Source organism: Entelurus aequoreus, linkage group LG09 (assembly GCF_033978785.1).
Source record: "Entelurus aequoreus isolate RoL-2023_Sb linkage group LG09, RoL_Eaeq_v1.1, whole genome shotgun sequence".
Taxonomy (NCBI): domain Eukaryota; kingdom Metazoa; phylum Chordata; class Actinopteri; order Syngnathiformes; family Syngnathidae; genus Entelurus; species Entelurus aequoreus.
In genome coordinates this window covers 3191909-3214891 of record NC_084739.1, presented here as the reverse complement: position 1 = coordinate 3214891, position 22983 = coordinate 3191909, and the positions used below count along the sequence as shown (strand labels likewise).

The 22983-nt window shown below is 40.3% G+C and overlaps 1 protein-coding gene across 1 annotated transcript in view; it reads left to right on the top strand.

Annotated features, from left to right (window-relative positions):
* The first annotated feature begins 1183 nt into the window (after positions 1–1183).
* Positions 1184–22983, top strand: part of LOC133657065 (high-affinity choline transporter 1-like) — a 35145-nt gene continuing 13345 nt past the window's right edge. Inside the window, exons 1-3 of the mRNA XM_062057969.1 lie at positions 1184–1405; positions 1736–1849; positions 15419–15574. Coding sequence (XP_061913953.1) covers positions 1189–1405; positions 1736–1849; positions 15419–15574 — 487 coding nt within the window. The 5' untranslated portion in view covers positions 1184–1188. The remainder of the gene's footprint in view (positions 1406–1735; positions 1850–15418; positions 15575–22983) is intronic.

Below are 22983 nucleotides of genomic sequence, written 5' to 3'. Positions count from 1 at the left end.
ATCAGGAAAAATTACTAATGATGTTCCATAAATAATTTTTTAAATTTTTTCAAAAAGATTCAAGTTAGCTCGTTTTTCTCTTCTTTTTTGGGGTTGAATTTTGAATTTTAGAGAGTCGAAATTGAAGATAAACTATGTTTCAAAATGTAATTGTCATTTTTTTCGTGTTTTCTCCTCTTTTAAACCGTTCAATTAAGTGTAAATATCATTCACTATTAATAATAACATAGAGTTAAAGTTAAATTGAGCAAATTGGCTACTTCTGGCAATTTATTTAAGTGTGTATCAAACTGGTAGCCCTTCGCATTAATCACTACCCAAAAAGTAGCTCTTGGTTTCAAAAAGGTTGCTGATATATATATATATATATATGTATGTATATATATATATATATATATATATATATATATATATATATATATATATATATATATATATATATATATATATATATATATATATATATATATATATATATATATATATAGATGTATATATATATATATATATATATATATATATATATATATATACATCTATATATATATATATATATATATATATATATATGTATGTATGTGTTATATATATATATATATATATATATATATATATATATATATATATATATGTATGTATATATATATATATATGTGTGTGCATATATAGATTTAAATACTAAATATATATATATATATATATATATATATATATATATATATATATATATATATATATATATATATATATATATATATATATATATATATATATATATATATATATATATATATATATATATATATATAAAATAGTAGGATTGAAGTGTGTATCAAACTGGTAGTATATATATATATATATATATATATATATATATATATATATATATATATATATATATATATATATATATATATATATATATATATATATATATATATATATATATATGGATTGCAATCAGGTGGATGTGGAGCCTCTGCAGTGTTTTAGTGTAATTGCCATGAGGGACAAAATATTAGGTACAGTCTGCCTGGGCTGATTTCTCAGCAGCACATTGGAGACGTCATCCTCGGGGAGGGGCGGGGCCGCGCTTCCGATTGGCCGAGCCGCGGCCGAGGGGAGGAGCCTCCTCCCTCCCCCTCCCCCCCCCCCCCCCCCCCCCCGGCAGGCGTGAGGCGGCGAGTGATGCGCGTCGTCCTTGCAGTGCGCGCCTCCATCATGGCCCTCAACATCCCCGGCGTGAGCGTCATGATGCTCTTCTACCTGCTGGTCCTCGCCATCGGGGTGTGGGCCTCCTTCAAGTCCCGGCGGGAGGCCAAGAAGGGCCGCGGGGACGAGACGGAGATGGCGCTGCTGGGGAACCGCGGCATCAACCTGGCGGTGGGCATCTTCACCATGACAGGCGAGTCCTGCGGCACATCACGTTGGGCGACATATATGGTCATATCCGCCCGTCGCGTGCGCGCGGCGCGAATGTTAGGGAATGGGATTGTTGGGCCGGGTATTTTTGTTGTCGCGACGACACCTGCGTGGACTCCGTCGTCCGGAACAAAGAGATGTCGCCAAATGTACTAGTCACGCTTTTTTTTATTGGCGTGGAAAGACCTGCTTGTCTGTGATTGGCTGCTCACCAGACTGTGTGTGTGTGTGTGTGTGTGTGTGTGTGTGTGTGTGTGTGTGTGTGTGTGTGTGTGTGTGTGTGTGTGTGTGTGTGTGTGTGTGTGCGTTACAGCCACGTGGGTCGGAGGCGGGTTCATCGTGGGCACGGCGGAGGCGGTCTACAACCCGTCTATGGGGCTGCTGTGGGCCGTCATGCCCGTGGCCGCCACCGTGTGCTTCATCTTCGGTGAGTTTCACCTTTTTAGGACTTTTTTTTATGATTGTGTTCCCCCCCCATCTGCTTTAATCCTGTCCAGTCCAAATAAAGAGACGAGGGGGGGTCTTCTTCCGGTCAGTAACGTATGACGTAAGCATATTATGATAATAATCCTCAGATTAGTGGACTTTCTTCTCCACATGGTCGTCACGTGACAAGAAATAATCTTGACGAGTTTCCAGTTCACTTCTTTTTAACGCGCGGTGCCTTCAGGGGCGGTGGGAATGTTCACCTTCCCATGGCCGAGCAGGTGTTTTTTTTTTTTTTTAGGGATGTCCGATAATGGCTTTTTGCCGATATTCCGATATTGTCCAACTCTTTAATTACCAATGCCAATATCAACCGATATCAACCGATATGTGCAGTCGTGGAATTAACACATTATTATGCCTAATTTGGACAACCAGGTATGGTGAAGATAAGGTACTTTTTAAAAAAAATTAGTAAAATAAGATAAATAAATTTTTAAAAAATTCTTGTATAAAAAAGAAAGTAAAAAAAGTTACATAGAAACTAGTAATGAATGAAAATTAGTAAAATTAACTGTTAAAGGTTAGTACTAGGGATGTCCGATAATGGCTTTTTGCCGATATCCGATATTCCGATATTGTCCAACTCTTTAATTACCGATACCGATATCAACTGATATATGCAGTCGTGGAATTAACACATTATTATGCCTAATTTGGACAACCAGGTATGGTGAAGATAAGGTACTTTTTTTTAAAATTAGTAAAATAAGATAAATAAATTAAAAACATTTTCTTGAATAAAAAAGAATGTACAACAATATAAAAACAGTTACATAGAAACTAGTAATGAATGAAAATGAGTCAAATTAACTGTTAAAGGTTAGTACTAGGGATGTCCGATAATGGCTTTTTGCAGATATCCGATATTCCGATATTGTCCAACTCTTTAATTACCGATACCGATATCAACCGATGCCGATATCAACCGATATATGCAGTCGTGGTATTAACACATTATTATGCCTAATTTGGACAACCAGGTATGGTGAAGATAAGGTACTTTTTAAAAAAAATTATTGAATAAAAAAGAAAGTAAAACAATATAAAAACAATTACATAGAAACTAGTAATGAACGAAAATGAGTAAAATTAACTGTTAAAGGTTAATACTAGGGATGTCCGATAATGGCTTTTTGCCGATATTGCGATATTGTCCAACTCTTTAATTACAGATACCGATATCAACGGATACCGATATCAACCGATACATGCAGTCGTGGAATTAACACATTATTATGCCTAATTTGGACAACCAGGTATGGTGAAGATAAGGCACTTTTTTTAAAATTTATAAAATAAGATAAATAAATAAAAATTTCTTGAATAATAAAGAAAGTAAAACAATATAAAAAAAGTTACATAGAAACTAGTAATGAATGAAAATTAGTAAAATTAATTGTTAAAGGTTAGTACTAGGGATGTCCGATAATGGCTTTTTGCCGATATCCGATATTCCGATATTGTCCAACTCTTTAATTACCGATATCAACCGATACATGCAGTCGTGGAATTAACACATTATTATGCCTAATTTGGACAACCAGGTATGGTGAAGATAAGGTACTTTTTTAAAAAAATTAGTAAAATAAGATAAATAAATTAAAAACATTTTCTTGAATAAAAAAGAAAGTAAAACAATATAAAAACAGTTACATAGAAACTAGTAATGAATGAAAATGAGTAAAATGAAGTGTTAAAGGTTAGTACTAGGGATGTCCGATAATGGCTTTTTGCCGATATTCCGATATTGTCCAACTCTTTAATTACCGATACCGATATCAACCGATATCAACCGATACATGCAGTCGTGGAATTAACACATTATTATGCCTAATTTGGACAACCAGGTATGGTGAAGATAAGGTACTTTTTTAAAAAAATTAGTAAAATAAGATAAATAAATTAAAAACATTTTCTTGAATAAAAAATAAAGTACAACAATATAAAAACAGTTACATAGAAACTAGTAATGAATGAAAATTAGTCAAATTAACTGTTAAAGGCTAGTACTAGGGATGTCCGATAATGGCTTTTTGCCGATATCCGATATTCCGATATTGTCCAACTCTTTAATTACTGATACCGATATCAACCGATATATGCAGTCGTGGAATTAACACGTTATTATGCCTAATTTGGACAACCAGGTATGGTGAAGATAAGGTACTTTTTAAAAAAATTAGTAAAATAAGATAAATAAATTAAAAACATTTTCTTGAATAAAAAAGAAAGTAAAACAATATAAAAACAGTTACATAGAAACTAGTAATGAATGAAAATTGGTCAAATTAACTGTTAAAGGCCTACTGAAATGAAATGTTCTTATTGAAACGGGGATAGCAGATCCATTCTATGTGTCATACTTGATCATTTTGTGATATTGCCATATTTTTGCTGAAAGGATTTAGTAGAGAAAATCGACGATAAAGTTCGCAACTTTTGCTCGCTGATTAAAAAAAAACCTTGCCTGTAGCGGAAGTAGCGTGACGTCACAGGTTGAAAGGCTCCTCACATTTCCTCATTGTTTACACCAGCAGCGAGAACGATTCGGACCGAGAAAGCGACGATTACCCCATTAATTTGAACCAGGATGAAAGATTCGTGGATGAGGAACGTGAGAGTGAAGGACTAGAGTGCAGCGCAGGACGTATCTTTTTTCGCTCCGACTGTAACTTAGGTACAAGCTGGCTCATTGGATTCCACACTCTCTCCTTTTTCTATTGTGGATCACGGATTTGTATTTGAAACCACCTGGGATACTATATCCTCTTGAAAATGAGAGTCCAGAACGCCAAATGGACATTCAGTGCCTTTTATCTCCACGACAATACATCGGCGAAATGCTTTAGCTACGAGCTAACATGATAGCATCTTGCTTTAACTGCATATAGAAACAAAAGAAATAAACCCTGACTGGAAGTATAGATAGAAAATCAACAATACTATTAAACCGTGGACATGTAAATACACGGTTAATGCTTTCCAGGCTGGCGAAGGTTAACAATGCTGTGCTAACGACGCCATTGAAGCTAACTTAGCAACCGGACTGCACAGAGCTATGCTAAAAAAATTAGCTCTCCACCTACGCCAGCCAGCCCTCATTTGCTCAACAACACCCGTGCTCACCTGCGTTCCAGCGATCGGCAAAAGGACGAAGGACTTCACCCGATGCGTTTGCCGGCCCGGAGACGTAGGAAGTCAAGGTGAATTCGGCGGCTAGCGCGGCTAGCGCGGCTAGCGCGGCTAGCGCGGCTAGCGCTCCAACAAAGTCCTCCTGGTTGTGTTGCTGTAGTCCGCTGCTAATACACCGATCCCACCTACAACTTTCTTCTTTGCAGCCTTCATTGTTCATTAAAAAAATTGCAAAAGATGTCCAGAATACTGTGGAATTATGAAATGAAAACAGAGCTTTTTGTATAGGATTCTACGGGGTACCATAACTTCTGTTACTCGGACTTCGTCACGCGCATACGTCATCACACCGCGACGTTTCAGCCGGATATTTCCCGGGAAGTTTTAAATGTCACTTTATAAGTTAACCCGGCCGTATTGGCATGTGTTGCAATGTTAAGATGTCATCATTGATATATAAACTATCAGACTGCGTGGTCGCTAGTAGTGGCTTTCAGTAGGCCTTTAAGTAATAGATCTCAATATGTGGAAATTAATAAGACTAAATCACAGCCAAGAAGAGTAACTTGTGGGGTTCCACAAGGTGGGACCTACACTGTAAAAAAAAAAATCCTATTTTTATGGTTAATTTACTCTAAATTTCTACTGTAATTTTTCAAATTTTTTTTAATAGTTTATAAAACTGCAGAATTGAAGACATTATCTGTAAATAAACAACCCGCCTGTTATTTTAAAGGCCTACTGGAATGAAATGTTGTTATTTAAACGGGGATAGCAGGTCCATTCTATGTCTCATACTTGATCATTTCACGATATTGCCATATTTTTGCTGAAAGGATTTAGTCGAGAACATCCACGATAAAGTTCGCAACTTTTGCTCGCTGATTAAAAAAAAGCCTTGCCTGTACCGGAAGTAGCGTGACGTCACAGGTTGTGGAGCGCCTCACATCTACACATTGTTTACAATCATGGCCACCAGCAGCGAGAGCGATTCGGACCGAGAAAGCGACGATTACCCCATTAATTTGAGCGAGGATGAAAGATTCGTGGATGAGGAAAGTGAGAGTGAAGGATTAGAGGGCAGTGGAAGCGATTCAGATAGGGAAGATGCTGTGAGAGGCGGGTGGGACCTGATATTCAGCTGGGAATGACTACAACAGTAAATAAACACAAGACATATATATACTCTATTAGCCACAACACAACCAGGCTTATATTTAATATGCCACAAATTAATCCCGCATAACAAACACCTCCCCCCTCCCGTCCAAATAACCCACCAATACTAATCAAACACCCGCACAACACACTCAATCCCACAGCCCAAAGTACCGTTCACCTCCGTAAAGTTCATACAGCACATATATTTCCCCAAAGTTACGTACGTGACATGCACATAGCGGCACGCACGTACGGGCAAGCCATCAAATATTTGGAAGCCAAAGCTGTACTCACGGTACCGCGTCTGCGATCCAACTCAAAGTCCTCCTGGTTGTGTTGCTGCAGCCAGCCGCTAATACACCGATCCCACCTACAGCTTTCTTCTTTGCTGTCTTCATTGTTCATTAAACAAATTGCAGAAGATTCACCAACACAGATGTCCAGAATACTGTGGAATTTTGAGATGAAAACAGACGACTTAATAGCTGGCCACAATGCTGTCCCAATATGTCCGCACAATCCGTGACGTCCCGCGCAAACGTCATCATACCGAGACGTTTTCAGCAGACTATTTTGCGGGAAATTTAAAATGTCACTTTACTAATCTAACCCGGCCGTATTGGCATGTGTTGCAATGTTAATATTTCATCATTGATATATAAACTATCAGACTGCGTGGTCGCTAGTAGTGGCTTTCAGTAGGCCTTTAAGCTTTTCAATCTGGCCCGCCGGACATTCCCAAATAATTTTTTTAGATCTTTAAAATGGAAAGTGTAGCCGCCATTATGATGTTTACACATGAATGTAAGTCTTGAACTTTATAAAGTATTTCAATTAGGGATGTCCGATAATGGCTTTTTGCCGATATCCGATATTCCGATATTGTCCAACTCTTTAATTACAGATACTGATATCAACCGATACCGATATATACAGTCGTGGAATCAACACATTATTATGCCTAGTTTGGACAACCAGGTACATCTACTCAGTGGCCTAGTGCAGTGATCCCCAACCTTTTTGTAGCTGCGGACCGGTCAACGCTTGAAAATGTGTCCCACGGACCGGTGGGGAGGGGGGGGGGGTGTATTTAAAAAAATAAAAAAAAATTTTTTATTTTTTTTTACATAATTAAATACAATCATGTGTGCTTACGGACTGTATCCCTGCAGACTGTATTGATCTATATTGATATAGAATGTATATATTGTGTTTTTTATGTTGATTTCATTAAAAAAAAAAAATTTTTTTTTTTTTTTAAATTCTTGTGCGGCCCGGTACCAATCGGTCCCGGGCCGCGGCCCGGTGGTTGGGGACCACTGGCCTAGTGGTTAGAGTGTCCGCCCTTAGATGGGTAGGTCGGGAGTTCAAACCACGGTCGAGTCATACCAAAGACTATGAAAATGGGAGCCATTACCTCCATGCTTGGCACTCAGCATCAAGGGTTGGATTTGGGGGTTAAATCACCAAAAATGATTTCCGGGCGCGGCACCGCTGCTGCCCAGTGCTCCCCTCACCTCCCAGGGGGTGAACAAGGGTGATGGGTCAAATGCAGAGGACACATTTCACCACACCTAGTGTGTGTGTGACAATCATTGGTACTTTAAAATTTAAATGGTGAAGATAAGGTCCTTTTTTTTTAAATTAATAAAATTAAAAAAGATAAATAAATTAAAAACATTTTCTTGAATAAAAAAAAGAAAGTAAAACAATATAAAAACAGTTACATAGAAACTAGTAATGAATGAAAATGAGTAAAATTAACTGGGTTAGTACTATTAGTGGAGCAGTCATGTGTGCTTACGGACTGTATCCCTTGCAGACTGTATTGATATATATTGATATATAATGTAGGAAGCAGAATATTAATAACAGAAAGAAACAACCCTTTTGTGTGAATGAGTGTGAATGGGGGAGGGAGGTTTTTTGGCTTGGTGCACTAATTGTAAGTGTATCTTGTGTTTTTTATGTGGATTTAATTTAAAAAAAAAAAAAAAAACGATAGCAAAAGTTAAAAAAACGATACCGATAATTTCCGGTATGACATTCTAAAGCATTTATCGGCCGATATTATCGGACATCTCTACATTCAAATTTAAAGTAGCAGTAGAGTGTAAAAACAAGTTGCGTCTAATATCATATATATTTAATTTATGACACCTAAATGAATCAAAGTTGATTTCTATAGCCCTAAATCACAAGTGTCTCAAAGGGCTGCACAAGCCACAACCACATCCTCAGTTCAGAGCCCCATAAGGGCAAGGAAAAACTCACAACCCAGTGGGGCGTCGATGTGAATAACTATGAGAAACCTTGGAGAGTACCACAGATATGGGTACCCCCCCTCCACCCCCCTCTAGGGGAGACTGGATGCAATGGACGTTGAGTGGGTCTAGCATAATATTGTGAGAGTCCAGTCCATAGTGGATCTAACATAATAGTGTGAGAGTCCAGTCCATAGTGGATCTAACATAATAGTGTGAGAGTCCAGTCCATAGTGGATCTAACATAATAGTGTGAGAGTCCAGTCGGTATAGCTCGGTTGGTAGAGCGGCCGTGCCAGCAACTTGAGGGTTGCAGGTTCGATCCCCGCTTCCGCCATCCTAGTCACTGCCGTTGTGTCCTTGGGCAAGACACTTTACCCACCTGCTCCCAGTGCCACCCACACTGGTTTGAATGTAACTTAGATATTGGGTTTCACTATGTAAAGCGCTTTGAGTCACTTGAGAAAAAGCGCTATATAAATATAATTCACTTCACTTCACTTCATCTAACATAATAGTGTGAGAGTCCAGTCCATAGTGGATCTAACATAATAGTGTGAGAGTCCAGTCCATAGTGGATCTAACATAATAGTGTGAGAGTCCAGTCCATAGTGGATCTAACATAATAGTGTGAGAGTCCAGTCCATAGTGGATCTAACATAATAGTGAGAGTCCAGTCCATAGTGGATCTAACATAATATTGTGAGAGTCCAGTCCATAGTGGATCTAACATAATAGTGAGAGTCCAGTCCATAGTGGATCTAACATAATTTTATGAGAGTCCAGTCCATAGTGGATCTAACATAATAGTGAGAGTCCAGTCCATAGTGGATCTAACATAATATTATGAGAGTCCAGTCCATAGTGGATCTAACATAATAGTGTGAGAGTCCAGTCCATAGTGGATCTAACATAATAGTGTGAGAGTCCAGTCCATAGTGGATCTAACATAATATTGTGAGAGTCCAGTCCATAGTGGATCTAACATAACAGTGTGAGAGTCCAGTCCATAGTGGATCTAGCATAATATTGTGAGAGTCCAGTCCATAGTGGATCTAACATAATATTGTGAGAGTCCAGTCCATAGTGGATCTAACATAACAGTGTGAGAGTCCAGTCCATAGTGGATCTAACATAATAGTGAGAGTCCAGTCCATAGTGGGTCTAACATAATATTGTGAGAGTCCAGTCCATAGTGGATCTAACATAATAGTGAGAGTCCAGTCCATAGTGGATCTAACATGATATTGTGAGAGTCCAGTCCATAGTGGATCTAACATAATATTGTGAGAGTCCAGTCCATAGTGGATCTAACATAATAGTGAGAGTCCAGTCCATAGTGGATCTAACATAATATTATGAGAGTCCAGTCCATAGTGGATCTAACATAATAGTGAGAGTCCAGTCCATAGTGGATCTAACATAATATTATGAGAGTCCAGTCCATAGTGAATCTAACATAATAGTGAGAGTCCAGTCCATAGTGGATCTAACATAATAGTGAGAGTCCAGTCCATAGTGGATCTAACATAATATTATGAGAGTCCAGTCCATAGTGGATCTAACATAATAGTGAGAGTCCAGTCCATAGTGGATCTAACATAATAGTGAGAGTCCAGTCCATAGTGGATCTAACATAATATTGTGAGAGTCCAGTCCATAGTGGATCTAACATAACAGTGTGAGAGTCCAGTCCATAGTGGATCTAGCATAATATTGTGAGAGTCCAGTCCATAGTGGATCTAACATAATAGTGAGAGTCCAGTCCATAGTGGATCTAACATAATATTGTGAGAGTCCAGTCCATAGTGGATCTAACATGATATTGTGAGAGTCCAGTCCATAGTGGATCTAACATAATATTGTGAGAGTCCAGTCCATAGTGGATCTAACATAATAGTGAGAGTCCAGTCCATAGTGGATCTAACATAATATTATGAGAGTCCAGTCCATAGTGGATCTAACATAATAGTGAGAGTCCAGTCCATAGTGGATCTAACATAATATTATGAGAGTCCAGTCCATAGTGGATCTAACATAATAGTGAGAGTCCAGTCCATAGTGGATCTAACATAATAGTGTGATAGTCCAGTCCATAGTGGATCTAACATAATAGTGTGAGAGTCCAGTCCATAGTGGATCTAACATAATATTGTGAGAGTCCAGTCCATAGTGGATCTAACATAATAGTGTGAGAGTCCAGTCCATAGTGGATCTAACATAATAGTGAGAGTCCAGTCCATAGTGGATCTAACATAATAGTGTGAGAGTCCAGTCCATCGTGGATCTAGCATAATATTGTGAGAGTCCAGTCCATAGTGGATCTAACATAATAGTGAGAGTCCAGTCCATAGTGGATCTAACATAATAGTGTGAGAGTCCAGTCCATCGTGGATCTAGCATAATATTGTGAGAGTCCAGTCCATAGTGGATCTAACATAATAGTGAATCTCACGGAGATTCCAGAGTTATTTTGAGGAGGAAACGCAGATCCTTTGCCCATCAACAACGATGCTAATCAAGCCGACTTTGTGAGATGCCAACGATTACTTTAAAATAAAATTGCAATATAATGATGATGTAGTACATTTTATTTTTGAACCCGAACACAAAGAGGATGAGCAATAAGTGACCACAGATGGCGCGCTAGCTGTCCAAAAGTCGGGACCCAGGGTGGACCACTCATCTGTGCACCAGTTGGGGACGTCTCTGTGCTGCTGACCTGTCTCCACTCAAGATGATCTCCTGCTGGCCCCACTATGGACTGGACTCTCACTATTATGTTGGATCCACTATGGACTGGACTCTCCCACTATTATGTTAGATCCACTATGGACTGGACTCTCACTATTATGTTAGACCCACTATGGACTGGACTCTCACTATTATGTTAGATCCACTATGGACGGGACTCTCACTATTATGTTAGATCCACTATGGACTGGACTCTCCCACTATTATGTTAGATCCACTATGGACTGGACTCTCACTATTATGTTAGATCCACTATGGACTGGACTCTCACTATTATGTTAGACCCACTATGGACTGGACTCTCACTATTATGTTAGATCCACTATGGACTGGACTCTCACTATTATGTTAGATCCACTATGGACTGGACTCTCACTATTATGTTAGATCCACTATGGACTGGACTCTCACTATTATGTTAGATCCACTATGGACTGGACTCTCACTATTATGTTGGATCCACTATGGACTGGACTCTCACTATTATGTTAGATCCACTGTGGACTGGACTCTCACACTATTATGTTAGATCCACTATGGACTGGACTCTCACTATTATGTTAGATTCACTATGGACTGGACTCTCACAATATTATGTTAGATCCACTATGGACTGGACTCTCACTATTATGTTAGATCCACTACGGACTGGACTCTCACACTATGTGGTGGGCCACATAATAAAACGATGTGGCGGGCCACATAAAACGATGTGGTGGACCACATAATAAAACAATGTGGTGGACCACATAATAAAACAAAGTGGTGGGCCACATAATAAAACAACGTGGTGGGCCACATAATTAAACGATGTGGCGGGCCACTTAAAATAATGGGGCGGGCCACATAAACAATGTTGCAGGCCATAAAACGATGTGGTGGGCCATAAAACAATGTGGTGGACCACATAATAAAACAATGGGGTGGGCCACATAATAAAACAATGGGGTGGGCCACATAATAAAACAACGTGGTAGGCCACATAATAAAACCATGTGGAGGCCACATAAAATATTGTGGCGGGCCACATAAAACAATGTTGCAGGCCATAAAACAATGTGGAGGACCACATAATAAGACAATGTGGTGGGCCACATAATAAAACTATGTGGTGGGCCACATAAAATAATGTGGCGGGCCACATAAAATAATGTGGCGGGCCACGTAAAACAATGTGGTGGACCACATAATAAAACAAAGTGGTGGGCCACATAATAAAACAATGGGGTGGGCCACATAATAAAACAACGTGGTAGGCCACATAATAAAACCATGTGGAGGCCACATAAAATATTGTGGCGGGCCACATAAAACAATGTTGCAGGCCATAAAACAATGTGGAGGACCACATAATAAGACAATGTGGTGGGCCACATAATAAAACTATGTGGTGGGCCACATAAAATAATGTGGCGGGCCACATAAAATAATGTGGCGGGCCACGTAAAACAATGTGGTGGACCACATAATAAAACAAAGTGGTGGGCCACATAAAACAATGTGGTGGGCCACGTAATAAAATGATGTGGTGGGCCACATAATAAAACGATGTGGCGGGCCACGTAAAACAATGTGGTGGACCACATAATAAAAGAATGTGGTGGGCCACATAATAAAACGATGTGGTGGGCCACATAATTAAACGATGTGGCGGGCCACATAAAATAATGTGGCGGGCCACATAAAACAATGTTGCAGGCCATAAAACGATGTGGTGGACCATGAAACAATGTGGTGGGCCATGAAACAATGTGGTGGACCACATAATAAAACAATGTGGTGGACCACATAATAAAACAATGTGGTGGACCACATAATAAAACAATGTGGTGGACCACATAATAAAACAATGTGGTGGACCACATAATAAAACAATGTGGTGGACCACATAATAAAACAACGTGGTGGGCCACATAATTAAACGATGTGGCGGGCCACTTAAAATAATGGGGCGGGCCACATAAACAATGTTGCAGGCCATAAAACGATGTGGTGGGCCATAAAACAATGTGGTGGACCACATAATAAAACAATGGGGTGGGCCACGTAATAAAACAATGGGGTGGGCCACATAATAAAACAATGTGGTAGGCCACATAATAAAACCATGTGGAGGCCACATAAAATATTGTGGCGGGCCACATAAAACAATGTTGCAGGCCATAAAACAATGTGGAGGACCACATAATAAGACAATGTGGTGGGCCACATAATAAAACTATGTGGTGGGCCACATAAATAATGTGGCGGGCCACATAAAATAATGTGGCGGGCCACGTAAAACAATGTGGTGGACCACATAATAAAACAAAGTGGTGGGCCACATAAAACAATGTGGTGGGCCACATAATAAAATGATGTGGTGGGCCACATAATAAAACGATGTGGCGGGCCACGTAAAACAATGTGGTGGACCACATAATAAAAGAATGTGGTGGGCCACATAATAAAACAATGTGGTGGGCCACATAATAAAACGATGTGGTGGGCCACATAATTAAACGATGTGGCGGGCCACATAAAATAATGTGGCGGGCCACATAAAACAATGTTGCAGGCCATAAAACGATGTGGTGGGCCATGAAACAATGTGGTGAACCACATAATAAAACAATGTGGTGGACCACATAATAAAACCATGTGGTGGACCACATAATAAAACACTGTGGTGGACCACATAATAAAACAATGTGGTGGACCACATAATAAAACAATGTGGTGGACCACATAATAAAACAATGTGGTGGACCACATAATAAAACAATGTGGTGGACCACATAATAAAACAATGTGGTGGACCACATAATAAAACCATGTGGTGGACCACATAATAAAACAATGTGGTGGGCCACATAATAAAACAATGTGGTGGGCCACATAATAAAACAATGTGGTGGACCACATAATAAAACAATGTGGTGGACCACATAATAAAACAATGTGGTGGACCACATAATAAAACACTGCGGTGGACCACATAATAAAACACTGCGGTGGACCACATAATAAAACAATGTGGTGGACCACATAATAAAACAATGTGGTGGGCCACATAATAAAACAATGTGGTGGGCCACATAATAAAACACTGCGGTGGACCACATAATAAAACAATGTGGTGGACCACATAATAAAACAATGTGGTGGGCCACATAATAAAACAATGTGGTGGGCCACATAATAAAATGATGTGGCGGGCCACGTAAAACAATGTGGTGGGCCACATAATAAAACAATGTGGTGGGCCACATAAAATAATGTGGCGGGCCACTTAAAACAATGTTGCAGGCCATAAAATGATGTGGTGGGCCACATAATAAAACGATGTGGTGGGCCACATAATAAAACGATCTGGTGGGCCACATAATAAAACAATGTGGTGGACCACATAATAAAACAATGGGGTGGGCCACATAAAATAATGTGGCGGGCCACATAAAACAATGTTGCAGGCCATAAAACGATGTGGTGGGCCACATAATAAAACGATGTGGTGGGCCACATAATAAAACGATCTGGTGGGCCACATAATAAAACAATGTGGTGGACCACATAATAAAACAATGGGGTGGGCCACATAAAATAATGTGGCGGGCCACATAAAACAATGTTGCAGGCCATAAAACGATGTGGTGGGCCACATAATAAAACGATGTGGTGGGCCACATAATAAAACGATGGGGTGGGCCACATAAAATAATGTGGCGGGCCACATAAAACAATGTTGCAGGCCATAAAACGATGTGGTGGGCCACATAATAAAACGATGTGGTGGGCCACATAATAAAACGATCTGGTGGGCCACATAATAAAACAATGTGGTGGACCACATAATAAAACAATGGGGTGGGCCACATAAAATAATGTGGCGGGCCACATAAAACAATGTTGCAGGCCATAAAACGATGTGGTGGGCCACATAATAAAACGATGTGGTGGGCCACATAATAAAACGATGTGGTGGGCCACATAAAACGATGTGGTGGGCCATAAAACAATGTGGAGGACCACATAATAAAACGATGTGGTGGGCCACGTAATAAAACAATGTGGTGGGCCACATAAAACGATGTGGCCTTGAGTCTGACACGTGTGTTGCAAGAAATAAAAATGCTGATGAATAAAAAGAAAGTAGTCCAAACAACAATGGCGGGCGCAGAGGAATACAAACATTCCCAGCATGCTTTGTGTTTCAGGAGGACTGTTCTTTGCCGAGCCCATGAGGGACAACAAGTACGTGACCATGATGGATCCTTTCCAGATCAAATATGGAAAAGTGGCCACGGCTACTTTGTCGCTGGCCTCGCTCGTCTCCGAGATTATGTGGGTGACAGGAACACTGATAGGATTAGGTAAGAATGTTGCATGCTGGGATATATGCACTTGATACGCCTGACACCAGCTGCTGCCTGCAAGTGCTGTGTGTGTGTGTGTGTGTGTGTGTGTGTTTAAATGTGTGTGTGTAGGTGTGGGTGTGTGTGTGTGTGTTTAAATGTGTGTGTGTAGGTGTGGGTGTGTGTGTGTAGGTGTGTGTGTGTGTGCATGTGGGTGTGTGTGTATGTGTGTGCGTGTGTGTGCGTGTGTGTGTGTGTGTGTGCGTGTGTGCGTGTAGGTGTGTGTGTGTGTGTAGGTGTGTGTGCGGGTGTGTGTGTGTAGGTGTGTGTGCGTGTGTGTGTGTGTATGTGTGTCTGTGTGTGTGTGTGTAGGTGTATGTGTATGTGTGCATAGGTGTGTGTGTGTGTGTGTGTGTAGGTGTGTGTGTGTGTGTGTGTGTGTGTGTGTAAGTGTGTGTGCGTGTGTGTGTATGTGTGTCTGTGTATGTGTGTGTGTAGGTGTATGTGTATGTGTGCATAGGTGTGTGTGTGTACATGTATGTGTGTGTGTGAGTGTATCTAGGTGTCTGTGTTTGTCTGTGTGTCTCTGTGTCTGTGTGTATCTAAGTGTCTGTGTATGTGTGTGTGTGTGTGTGTGTGTGTGTGTGTGTGTATCTATGTGTCTGTGTGTGTATCTAGGTGTCTGTGTATGTGTGTGTGTGTGTGTGTGTGTGTGTGTATCTATGTGTCTGTGTGTGTTTGTGTTAGTGCTGCTACACACCTCACACACTTTTGTTTGCATCTAAGCTAACTTTCATCTCCAAAAACAATAACACATTTCTTCAGATGCACAAAAGGTATTGAAAAGGTTTCAGTTGTGTAAATGGTAAATAAAAAGAGAATACAACAAATCCTTTTCAACTTATATTCAATTGAATAGACTGCAAAGACAACATATTTCATGTTCGAACTGGAAAACGTTGTTGTTTTTTGCAAATATTAGCTCATTTGTAATTTGATGCCTGCAGCATGTCTCAAAAAAGCTGGCACGAGTGGCAAAAAAGACTGAGCAAGTTGAGGAATGCTCATCAAAGACTTATTTGGAACATCCCACAGGTGAACAGGCTAATTGGGAACAGGTGGGTGCCATGATTGGGTATAAAAGCAGCTTCCATGAAATGCTCAGTCATTCACAAACAAGGACGGGGCGAGGGTCACCACTTTGTCAACAAATGCCTGAGCAAATTGTTTAAGAACAACATTTCTCAACAAGGAATTTAGGGATTTCACCATCTACACTCCGTAATATCATCAAAAGGTGCAGAGAATGTGGAGAAATCACTGCACAAAAGTGAGGATATTACACACCTTGGATCCCTCAGGCGCTACTGCATCAAAAAGCCACATCAGTGTGTAAAGGATATCACCACATGGGCTCAGGAACACTTCAGAAACCCACTGTCAGTAACTACAGTTGGTCTCTACATCTGTAAGTGCAAATTAAAACTCTACTATGCAAAGCAAAAGCTATTTATCAACAACACCCAGAAACGCCGCCGACTTCGCTGGGCCTGAACTCATCTAAGATGGACTGATGCAAAGTGGAAAAGTGTTCTGTGGTCTGACGAGTCCACATTTCAAATTGTTTGTGGAAACTGTGGACGTCGTGTCCTCCGGAACACACAGAGTGTAAAAGGCAGCATGTGTGATGGTATGGGGGTGTATTAGTGGTCAAGACATGTTCTAGGGTGAAAGTGTAAGAGGCAGCATGTGTGATGGTATGGGGGTGTATTAGTGGTCAAGACATGTTCTAGGGTGAAAGTGTAAGAGGCAGCATGTGTGATGGTATGGGGGTGTATTAGTGGTCAAGACATGTTCTAGGGTAAAAGTGTAAAAGGCAGCATGTGTGATGGTATGGGGGTGTATTAGTGGTCAAGACATGTTCTAGGGTGAAAGTGTAGAAGGCAGCATGTGTGATGGTATGGGGGTGTATTAGTGGTCAAGACATGTTCTAGGGTAAAAGTGTAAAAGGCAGCATGTGTGATGGTATGGGGGTGTATTAGTGGTCAAGACATGTTCTAGGGTAAAAGTGTAAAAGGCAGCATGTGTGATGGTATGGGGGTGTATTAGTGGTCAAGACATGTTCTAGGGTGAAAGTGTAGAAGGCAGCATGTGTGATGGTATGGGGGTGTATTAGTGGTCAAGACATGTTCTAGGGTGAAAGTGTAGAAGGCAGCATGTGTGATGGTATGGGGGTGTATTAGTGGTCAAGACATGTTCTAGGGTAAAAGTGTAAAAGGCAGCATGTGTGATGGTATGGGGGTGTATTAGTGGTCAAGACATGTTCTAGGGTGAAAGTGTAGAAGGCAGCATGTGTGATGGTATGGGGGTGTATTAGTGGTCAAGACATGTTCTAGGGTGAAAGTGTAAGAGGCAGCATGTGTGATGGTATGGGGGTGTATTAGTGGTCAAGACATGTTCTAGGGTAAAAGTGTAAAAGGCAGCATGTGTGATGGTATGGGGGTGTATTAGTGGTCAAGACATGTTCTAGGGTGAAAGTGTAAAAGGCAGCATGTGTGATGGTATGGGGGTGTATTAGTGGTCAAGACATGTTCTAGGGTAAAAGTGTAAAAGGCAGCATGTGTGATGGTATGGGGGTGTATTAGTGGTCAAGACATGTTCTAGGGTAAAAGTGTAAAAGGCAGCATGTGTGATGGTATGGGGGTGTATTAGTGGTCAAGACATGTTCTAGGGTGAAAGTGTAAGAGGCAGCATGTGTGATGGTATGGGGGTGTATTAGTGGTCAAGACATGTTCTAGGGTGAAAGTGTAGAAGGCAGCATGTGTGATGGTATGGGGGTGTATTAGTGGTCAAGACATGTTCTAGGGTGAAAGTGTAAGAGGCAGCATGTGTGATGGTATGGGGGTGTATTAGTGGTCAAGGCATGTTCTAGGGTGAAAGTGTAAAAGGCAGCATGTGTGATGGTATGGGGGTGTATTAGTGGTCAAGACATGTTCTAGGGTGAAAGTGTAAAAGGCAGCATGTGTGATGGTATGGGGGTGTATTAGTGGTCAAGGCATGTTCTAGGGTGAAAGTGTAAAAGGCAGCATGTGTGATGGTATGGGGGTGTATTAGTGGTCAAGACATGTTCTAGGGTGAAAGTGTAAGAGGCAGCATGTGTGATGGTATGGGGGTGTATTAGTGGTCAAGACATGTTCTAGGGTGAAAGTGTAGAAGGCAGCATGTGTGATGGTATGGGGGTGTATTAGTGGTCAAGGCATGTTCTAGGGTGAAAGTGTAAAAGGCAGCATGTGTGATGGTATGGGGGTGTATTAGTGGTCAAGACATGTTCTAGGGTGAAAGTGTAAAAGGCAGCATGTGTGATGGTATGGGGGTGTATTAGTGGTCAAGGCATGTTCTAGGGTGAAAGTGTAAAAGGCAGCATGTGTGATGGTATGGGGGTGTATTAGTGGTCAAGACATGTTCTAGGGTGAAAGTGTAAGAGGCAGCATGTGTGATGGTATGGGGGTGTATTAGTGGTCAAGACATGTTCTAGGGTGAAAGTGTAAAAGGCAGCATGTGTGATGGTATGGGGGTGTATTAGTGGTCAAGGCATGTTCTAGGGTGAAAGTGTAAAAGGCAGCATGTGTGATGGTATGGGGGTGTATTAGTGGTCAAGACATGTTCTAGGGTGAAAGTGTAAGAGGCAGCATGTGTGATGGTATGGGGGTGTATTAGTGGTCAAGACATGTTCTAGGGTGAAAGTGTAAAAGGCAGCATGTGTGATGGTATGGGGGTGTATTAGTGGTCAAGACATGTTCTAGGGTGAAAGTGTAAGAGGCAGCATGTGTGATGGTATGGGGGTGTATTAGTGGTCAAGACATGTTCTAGGGTGAAAGTGTAAAAGGCAGCATGTGTGATGGTATGGGGGTGTATTAGTGGTCAAGGCATGTTCTAGGGTGAAAGTGTAAAAGGCAGCATGTGTGATGGTATGGGGGTGTATTAGTGGTCAAGACATGTTCTAGGGTGAAAGTGTAAGAGGCAGCATGTGTGATGGTATGGGGGTGTATTAGTGGTCAAGACATGTTCTAGGGTGAAAGTGTAAAAGGCAGCATGTGTGATGGTATGGGGGTGTATTAGTGGTCAAGGCATGTTCTAGGGTGAAAGTGTAAAAGGCAGCATGTGTGATGGTATGGGGGTGTATTAGTGGTCAAGACATGGGTAACTTACACATCTGCGAAGGCACCATTACTGCTGAAAGGTACATACAGCTTTTGGAGCAACATATCATGGACGCCCCTGCTTATTTCAGCAAGACGATGCCAAGCCAGGTGTTACAACAGCGTGGCTTCATAGTAAAAGAGTGCGGGTACTAGACTGGCCTGCCTGTAGTCCAGACCTGTCTCCCATTGAAAATGTGTGGTGCAATTTGGCAGCTAAAATATGAGAAGGGAGACTGTTGAACAACTTAAGCTGTACATCAAGCAAGAATGAGAAAGAATTCCACTTCAAAAATGTGTCTCCTCACTTCCCAAACCTTTACTGAGTGTTGTTAAAAGGAAAGGCCATGTAACACAGTGGTAAACATGCCCCTGTGACAACTTTTTTCCAATGTGTTGCTGCCATTCAATTCTAAGTTCATGATTATTTGCAAAAAAAAAATAGGTTTCTCAGTTTGAACATTACGTATCTTGTCTTTGCAGTCTATTCAATTGAATATAAGTTGAAAAGGATTTGTTGTATTCTCTTTTTATTTAGCATTTACACAACCTGACAACTTCACTGCTTTTGGCTTTTGTATTTGAAATGTAGATTTAAGTTGACATTGGAGATGAACTAATTGTGTTTGTACCTTTAAAGATGTTCAAGTGTTGCTCAGCATCATTTCTATCACTTTGTATTTTCTTCATCAGCAGGTGTCTTACAAATGCTAACATTTCATGTGGCTGATAAGGTTTGATGTTTCGCCATCTTACAAACGCTAACATTTCAGGTGGCTGATAAGGTTTGATGTTTCACCGTCTTAAAAATGCCAATATTTCAGGTGGCTGATAAGGTTTGATGTTTCAGCGTCTTACAAATGCTAACATTTCAGGTGGCTGATAAGGTTTGATGTGTTGGCATTTTACAAATGCTAAGATTTAAGGTAGCTGATAAGGTTTGATGTTTGCCGTCTTCATAATGCCAACATTCCAGGTGGCTGATAAGGTTTGATGTTTTGGCATCTTACAAATGCTAACATTCCAGATGGCTGATGAGGTTTGATGTTTTGCCGTCTTCAAAATGCTAGCATTTCAGGTGGCTGATAAGGTTGGACGTTTTTGCATCTTACAAATGCTAACATTCCAGGTGGCTGATAAGGTTTGATGTTTTGCCCTCTTCAAAATGCCAGCATTTCAGGTGGCTGATAAGGTTTGAGGTTTTGCCCTCTTCAAAATGCTAGCATTACAGATGGCCGATGAGGTTTGATGTTTTGGCATCTTACTAATGCTAAGATTTCAGCTAGCTGATAAGGTTAGATGTTTGGCCGTCTTACAAATGCTAAAATTCCAGTTGGCTAATAAGGTTTGAAGTTTTGCCGTCTTACAAATGCTAAGATTTCAGGTAGCTGATAAGGTTTGATGTTTGGCCATCTTACAAATGCTAGCATTTCAGGAGGATGATAAAGTTTGATGTTTTGACGTCTTCCAAATTATACCATTTCGTGTGGCTGATAAGGTTTGATGTTTTGGCATCTTACAAATTCTGACATTCCAGGTGGCTGATAAGGTTTGATGTTTTGACGTCTTACAAATACTAAGAGTTCAGGTAGCTGATAAGGTTTGATGTTTTGGCGTCTTACAAATGCTAAGAGTTCAGGTAGCTGATAAGGTTTGATGTTTTGCTGTTTTCCAAATGCTAGCTTTCAGGTGGCTGATAAGGTTTGATGTTTTGCCGTCCTACAAATGCTAACATTCCAGGTGGCTGATAAGGTTTGAAGTTGTGGCATCTTACTAATGCTAAGATTTCAGCTAGCTGATAAAGTTAGATGTTTGGCCGTCTTACAAATGCTAAAATTCCAGGTGGCTGATAAGGTTTGATGTTTGGCCGTCTTACAAATGGTAACATTTAAGGCGGCTGATAAGGTTTAATGTTTTGCCGTCTTCCAAATGATGCCATTTCGGGTGGCTGATAAGGTTTGATGTTTTGGAATCTTACAAATTCTAACATTCCAGGTGGCTGATAAGGTTTGATGTTTTGACATCTTACAAATGCTAAGAGTTCAGGTACCTGATAAGGTTTGATGTTTTGCTGTCTTACAAATGCTAACATTTCAGGCTGCTGATAAGGTTTGATGTTTTGGCATCTTACAATTGCTAAAATTTCAGGTAGCTGATAAGGTTTGGTGTTTTGCCGTCTTACAAATGCTAACATTTCAGGTGACCGATAAGATTTGATGTTTTTCCGTCTTCAGAATGCTAACATTTAGGTTGCTATCAGCATATTACATATTGAAACTACTGTACTATTGTCACAATAATGTACAGTATTGACCTTTTGTAGCCTGCCTCTCTGTCCTGTAACAATAGGAACTATTATCGTTGTTTATGTTGCACACGGACGCATTTGAGTGAGGGACCGAAGAGGTCATAGTTGACAACAAGTGCTATTTATGTCCGCCCAGTTTGTTGAGGCACGACTAAACAGAACAAATTCAAACATGTCAAACATTTGCAGCTTCGCAATATTTTTATGGATAAATGTTCATAGTTTGGACGTTTGTGGAGCTGCAGACTGACTACGCTGATTCAGTGATGAATAGTGAATGTGAATGATGAATATGGATGACTGGATGAAAGTCATATTCAGCGATGAATGGTGAATGTGCATGATGAATATGGATGACTGGATGAAAGTCATTTTCAGTTATGAATGGTGAATCTGCATGATGAATATGAATGACAGGATGAAAGTCATATTCAGTGATGAATGGTGAATGTGCATGATGAATATGGATGACTGGATGAAAGTCATTTTCAGTGATGAATGGTGAATCTGCATGATGGATATGGATGACTGGATGAAAGTCATATTCAGTGATGAATGGTGAATCTGCATGATGAATATGGATGACTGGATGAAAGTCATTTTCAGTGATGAATGGTGAATCTGCATGATGAATATGGATGACTGGATGAAAGTCATTTTCAGTGATGAATGGTGAATCTGCATGATGAATATAGATGACTGGGTGAAAGTCATATTCAGTGATGAATGATGAATCTGCATGATGAATATGGATGACAGGATGAGAGTCATATTCAGTGATGAATGGTGAATCTGCATGATGAATATGGATGACTGGATGAAAGTCATATTCAGTGATGAATGGTGAATCTGCATGATGAATATGGATGACTGGATGAAAGTCATTTTCAGTGATGAATGGTGAATCTGCATGATGAATA